Source organism: Nicotiana tomentosiformis, chromosome 9 (assembly GCF_000390325.3).
Source record: "Nicotiana tomentosiformis chromosome 9, ASM39032v3, whole genome shotgun sequence".
Classification (NCBI taxonomy): Eukaryota; Viridiplantae; Streptophyta; class Magnoliopsida; order Solanales; family Solanaceae; genus Nicotiana; species Nicotiana tomentosiformis.
The window spans coordinates 101454994-101462059 of record NC_090820.1 but is presented as its reverse complement, the minus strand read 5'-3'; the positions used below and the strand labels follow the sequence as shown (position 1 = coordinate 101462059).

The following is a 7066-nucleotide window of genomic DNA, read 5'->3' as shown; positions in this document are numbered from 1 at the left end:
CATCATGGAATAAAAAAAAGTCATGGAAGAATAGCTTGACAATCAAAAAGGTATAGTGATATTCTCTTAATTTCTAAAATTGTAACTTGATTGACATTGACAATGTCTTTCTCAAATCGTCGGTTAAATGATATATTTTGAGAAATAGCATGAAAAAATATCTAATATTTAGAGTTAGATTAAACTTTGATTTTCAATATAGGGAAGAAAATAATTTTCATCTTTTTTTTAATGATTAGCGAGATACGTGCAACGCAGTACATAAAGACTAGTATATATATAAACATAAATAAACACAAGCCACATACTAGGATCATGTTAAACTAATGCAGGCAAACAAATATTCCCTTCGATCCAATATTATCCATATTTTAGTTTTGTTACACTCCTTAAGAAAAACATTTAACAACCCTAGTTATAAGAGTATTTGTTAAAATTAGACAATTTCTCTTCTTAAAAGATAATTTTCATTTCTCAAAAAAAAAAACTAATATTTGGAACCAGTAATAGTAGAAATTCACTTTGTCAAACTTTTTTTATTTTTTTTTATTTTTTTTTAAAGAATAGGAGCTTTTAAATCATGATCTTCTCAGTGCTAAACTCTTAATTAACTTGTTGAGGTTTTTGCTCAAATCAAAACTCGTTTGACATGCAATTCTCATGCTGTGCTGGTTTCGTCAAGCAACAGCACACTATGAATTATCATCCTAATATATAGTGTTAGTGTAGATTAATCAAATAAAACTCATTTAGAAAAAGAAATTAAGCTTATCGCAATTGCAAACATAGATAAATTTGTTTTTTTTTTAATTTGAGTTGTGTTGCAGAATATCGGTAGTTAACTAGCACGCGCACACAAAGTAAATACAGAAAAAGAAATAACATATTCTCTCCTGTTCATAATAAGTGACTTTTTGATCTTTTTATTTTGATTCAAAATAAGTGTCATTTATACATAATTAAGAATGAATTAACTTTAATTTTTCAAATTTTTGCTTATTTACATATTCCAATATGTCAAGTTAACAATATGCAAATTTTAATTAAGGATAATTCAGTCAAAATACTTATTTTTTTCTAGGAGTTATTAATTTTTTAAAGGGCGTGCCAAAGGTAAAAAAAATCAGTTATTATGAACGGACAAAAAGTATGATTTTAACATGTTCGACCAAAACTATACCATTTAGAAAGAAGCAAAAAAGGTTTTCCACTATACAATTTCTTTTAAATATCCCAAAGTTAGGTGGAAAAAGTTTTGGCACATAGGTGCCAGTTCACTTCCCAAAATAATTAATCCGAAGGATAAAGATAAATTTGATGACTAATCGCTGACGTATACAGGCCACGCTGGGAATTCCACCTCATCAACTTTAATTAATTAGTACACTAACTTTTACATACGGGTAATGTAAATATTTTTTACATAATCAAATTAAATAAAGACTACTTAAAGATAATATCTTTTTATATAAAGTTTAGCTTAATTCCTGAAAAATAAGGTCAATAATATATATGACACGTTTCATTATGCTGATCATATAAAAAGTATTTTACACTGTAAAATCGCACGTTATTTCTTGTTTTTTTTTAAATATTCAAATTTAAGTATTAAACATATATCTTATCTTATTAAAAAAATTGTTTCAGACTTTAAAAGAATCGACAAAAAACAATTTGACGCTTCAAAAATGAGTAGTCATCTTGCAATTTTTTAGAGTACTATTAAGGATAGTAATGAGAAGAAAGGTACAGAATTTAAACTTTAGATCCTTAATTAGAATAATATAGAAATATATTTATATCATCAAAACTATTTTGTTAAGTGAATAAAGTTTACCTTCTTTCATAAATATTTCTCCTATATAATTTCATGCTTCCTGATACGTTTTCTGAAGATACAGCTAATTATATAGTAAGTCAATATGTTTTGCAAAGTTTATCATTACTCTTTTGGTAATAATGAGAAAAAGGTTACAAAATTTAAAATTTAGATCTTTAATTCGAATAATACTGAAAATATATTAGTATCAGCAAAATTACTTTTGCTAAGCGAATAAAGTTTATCCTATTTTATGAATATTTCTCCTATAATAATTTCATACCTCTTGATACGTTTTCTGAAACGATTAAAGTTAATATAGTAAGTCAATATATTTTTAAAAGTTCATCATCTTTTTCCTATTCAGTGTTCGGTACTCGTATTGCGATCCGACTAAATCCGTATTCATGTCGTAAAGTCTCACATTAGGGATAAAATACTCTCTAACAAAGACGACTTAATATCCAAATAAGCTCGAACCTGATACCTGTGGTTAAGAATTAAGGTCATTATTACTTTTTTGGTAGTTGGTTCACCGTTTTAATTAACTTTAAAGCTTTATAATGTGAGATAAGATTTTTGACAGCTAACAAAAAATTCAAAAATAAAAATTGACAGCTAAGTATATAGTCTGAATATCTCAATCTTGGACATAATAGTCTCTTTCATTTTCTATATATACTCCTGCATTTGCCTTTTCATATCCTCTATATTCCTATTCTTTCTCTTGATTTCTCAAGTTTTTCTTTTTTGTTTCTCCTCTTGTTTTTGTTAATAGCATATCAAAAGAGCAGTGGAAAATATGGCTGGTGGTGGTGGCTTTAGCCGTGATCCAAATAATGGGAAAGAATATCCTGGGAGTTTAACTCTTTATGTTACTATTACTTGTATTGTTGCTGCTATGGGTGGTCTGATTTTTGGTTATGATATCGGAATTTCTGGTACGTTTTTGTGTGTATCTATGTGTCTATATGTATATGTCTACGTAGATGCGAATTCAAAATCTATAGTCGATGGTCTTAAAATATATATCCATTTTAATTTTTTGAGTACATATATATATATATAGTTTGGAAAGTAAACAATGACTTCCAGGCATAGCCGGAGCCAAAACGTAAACTTGATGAATTCAGCCTTTAACTTCTTAGTGTTGAATGCACTACACTTTTTCAAGATTTTGTTTATTTTAGTGAAATTTTAGTGATTTTCAGCACATATATTTATATTCCGTCTCAAAAAATATGAATTTAGTTAAATCCGTTAGTTATATGTTACATCTTGCACCAGAGGCAAGACAGACCTATGTATAACATTGAGGGATCACCGAACCCTGTAAATTTTAGCAGAAATCTTGTGTATGTATACCTTGAAAATGGTTAATTTAAATAATCTGATACCCTGAATACTTAATGCCTTTAGAGAATACTGGTTGAACAGAATATTGGTGCTCCCGATTATGTTAAAATCTTGTGTCTACCTTTGTCTTCCACTGAGTTTAGTTGAACTCTACATAACACCCTTTGTGATGTGACCCTTCTCCGGACCCTGCATTAACGCGGGATACTTTGTGCATCGGGCAAACCCTCCCCGCGCGCGCCTTTTTTTTTGTTAAATCTTGTGTTACATGAAAAAAAAAGAAAAAAAAAAGATGAACTTGTTTCTTGTTTTTTTAAAATTATGTTTATGTTTTGGAACCAGGGGGAGTGACATCAATGGACTCATTCTTGAGAAAGTTTTTCCCATCTGTATACACAAAGCAAAGGGAAGACACATCAACTAATCAATACTGCAAATTTGACAGCCAAACATTGACAATGTTCACATCATCATTGTATTTGGCTGCACTTGTTTCATCTCTGGTTGCATCTACTGTGACCAGAAAATTAGGAAGAAAACTCTCTATGCTGTTTGGTGGTATCTTATTTTGTGCAGGGGCTTTGATCAATGGCTTTGCTCGTGGTGTCTCAATGCTCATTGTTGGCCGTATTTTACTTGGTTTTGGTATTGGTTTCGCCAATCAGGTAACATTTTCTTTTCCCTTTTTTTACTTTTAATGTTGAAGGGAGCTTTGGCGTAACGGGTAAAGTTGATGTCATGTGACCAGGAGGTCACGGGTTCAAGTCATGGAAACAGCCTCTTGTAGAGATGTGGGGTAAGGTTGTATACAATAGACCTTTATGGTCCGATTCTTTCCCAAACCTCATGCATAGCAGAAGTTTAGTGCAATGGATTGCTTTTTACTTTTAATGTTACTTTTTCTCGGGTCAGGGTGGGTGAGGTCGATTGTGAATTTAGAGTTGATGAGTTCAGTATTAATGACCACACAAGTTGGCGTGTAACTTGTTATTTTTTTCTTTATGAAAGTGGTTTGTGGACTAATTTGTGCTACTTTCACTCTTTTACCAGTAGTAAATATTCTCTCTGATCAATATAGGTATCGGGTAACTCTATTCTTAAAGCGAGTTGGTGATTTGTGTCTTGTTATGATCCAGATATTAGCATGTTTTAACATTCCTTATTAGATGTTTTTGGTGATTTTTCATTTTTAACTTTTCTTTGTTCTGGAATCTTTGTTCTGGACTTATTCCTCCTTTTCAAAGCTTTGCCATGGACTAAGTTGCTTTACAAAAAAAATAAAATAATTAGGCCTTGATTTTGAAATATACAAGTTGCTGGTCAACACTTTATTATGGTTCAGGTCTGAATTTCAGTAAGTATACTGACTTAATGAGCAGCTCAGAGAAGTATGTTTATAAAGGCAAATTTCGTCATAAAAGAATGCTCTGCATATCTTTCTTCTTCTGTATTTTAATTTTATTTTGTTTAATCTATTCTGTGTTGTCATTTCTTGACTCAGAAAAGTTCACTTGAATTGAAAAGATGGTGTTTTAAAATTCAATATAAGGACCCCCACAACTTTTACAATTTGCACATTTGCCCTTCTTGAAATGGAAAACAACTTTGTTTTACTACTATGTTTTTTTTATTTTTTAAATTTTGTATATGAAATCTGATATTTGATACTTCGGCAAGTTGTAACACTCACTGTTTTGTTTAAAATGTAGTAACCTTAATTGGATTGAGAGCACCAAATCATAGAATTTAGAGTATAATCAAGAATAATGTACCCTTTTTTGTCACATTAATCTTGACATAGAATATGTGATCCTCTTGAAACAAGCACAAATTTCCCTTTTTGTTCATTTTCTTTGGTGTTTTTCTCTTTGAATTTTGCTTAGAATTGGTTCTTTTTTTCTTCCATTTGTTTGATTAACATGTTCTTGGTAATAACTGCAGTCTGTTCCTTTATACCTATCTGAAATGGCTCCATACAAGTATAGAGGAGCTCTCAACATTGGCTTTCAATTGTCAATCACAATTGGTATTCTTGTAGCCAATATATTGAACTATTTCTTTGCTAAGATCACTTGGGGTTGGCGTTTGAGCTTAGGTGGTGCTATGGTTCCTGCATTGATCATTACAGTCGGTTCACTTCTCCTCCCCGAGACTCCAAATTCCATGATCGAACGTGGCAATAACGAGGAAGCTAAAACGAAGCTCAGGAGAATAAGGGGAGTCGATGATGTGGACGAAGAGTTTAATGATTTAGTCGCGGCTAGTGAAGCTTCTAGGAAAGTTGAACATCCTTGGAGAAATTTATTGCAAAAGAAGTATAGGCCACATTTAACTATGGCTATTGTTATCCCATTTTTCCAGCAGCTTACTGGAATTAATGTGATCATGTTTTATGCACCTGTCTTGTTCAAGACTATTGGATTTGGTGCTGATGCTTCTTTGATGTCTGCTGTTATTACTGGCCTGGTCAATGTTGCTGCAACCATTGTTTCTATTTACTATGTTGATAAGTTGGGAAGAAGATTCTTATTCCTTGAAGGTGGCTTTCAAATGCTCATTTGCCAAGTAAGTCAATTCCTTATTTTATTGTATAATTTCATCAAAAAGTACAGTCCATACACTAAACTCCCGCTATGCGGCGAGATTTGGTAAATGGTTGGACTGCATATGGTCGATCCATTGTATATAGCCTTACCTTGCATTTTTGCAAGAGGCTATTTTTAGTGGCGAAGCCACCTTATACTAAAGGGTGTCAATTAACAGCCCTCAGAGGCGGACCTATGTATAGTGTTGAGGGATCATCGGACCCCGTAAACTTCGGCAGAAATAGTGATGCCCTCGAAATCCTGGGTCCGCCTCTGACATTCTTTCGTTGGAAAAATTATACTGTTTAGCTAGATTAAAATTTTAATTTGATGTGTATATATATATTATATTGACTCTCCTTATTTATTTTTTTTTGTATATTTTGACACCCTTTAGCAAAAAAATTTGTCTTCGTCACTGGTTGTTTCTACGGCTTGACCTTTTGACCACATGGCATTAACTTTTACTGTCGCGCCAAAACTCTCCTTACATTTTTATTAACATGAACTTTGTCTTGTGTGTAGATTGCAGTAGCAATTTGCATAGGTTTGAAGTTTGGAACAGATGGGAATGCAGGGAATTTACCAAAGTGGTATGCTATAGTGGTTGTGATCTTCATCTGTGCTTATGTATCAGGATTTGCTTGGTCATGGGGACCTCTTGGATGGTTAGTTCCAAGTGAAATTTTCCCACTCGAAATTCGTTCTGCAGCTCAAAGTATTAATGTTTCAGTAAATATGATCTTCACATTTATCATCGCGCAAGTGTTCTTGACACTTTTGTGTCATTTGAAGTTCGGATTGTTCCTCTTCTTTGCATTCTTCGTGTTCGTGATGACCATTTTTATCTACTTTTTCTTGCCCGAGACGAAGAATGTACCTATTGAAGAGATGGTTATTGTGTGGAAAGAGCATTGGTTTTGGTCTAGGTTTATGACTGAAGTTGATTATCCTGGAATTGGGAAAGGAAGTTACAATGGAGCTGCTGTTGAAATGGCAAAGGGAGACAATGGGCACAAATTAGTTTGAGATAAAGATTTATATTAGAGTATTAATTTGGAAAGAGGAGATAAAGATTTATATTAGAGTATTAATTTGGAAAGAGATGAAAAGGGAGTTTATGTAATGTTTTAGTTGGGATGATGTTGTTAAATTGAAGTGTTTTTCTTCTCTGTTTTCCATAGGAAAATACATATTTATTGGGTTCAATGTCAACCTCAAGCACAAATTACAGAATCCCTTAGTTGCAGTTATTTGTTCCTTGATTTATTTTGAATGAACTCGTTTGTGAAATTATATAAGGAAA

At 32.2% G+C, this 7066-nt stretch overlaps 1 protein-coding gene across 1 annotated transcript; it reads left to right on the top strand.

Moving 5' to 3' along the window:
* The first annotated feature begins 2516 nt into the window (after window positions 1-2516).
* LOC104107685 (sugar transport protein 12-like) lies at window positions 2517-7066 on the top strand. Its single transcript, XM_070185807.1, has 4 exons — window positions 2517-2760; window positions 3518-3840; window positions 5117-5740; window positions 6286-7066. Exons 1-4 carry the CDS (start codon window positions 2622-2624, stop codon window positions 6787-6789), a joined length of 1590 nt encoding a protein of 529 aa, XP_070041908.1. The 5' UTR covers window positions 2517-2621; the 3' UTR covers window positions 6790-7066.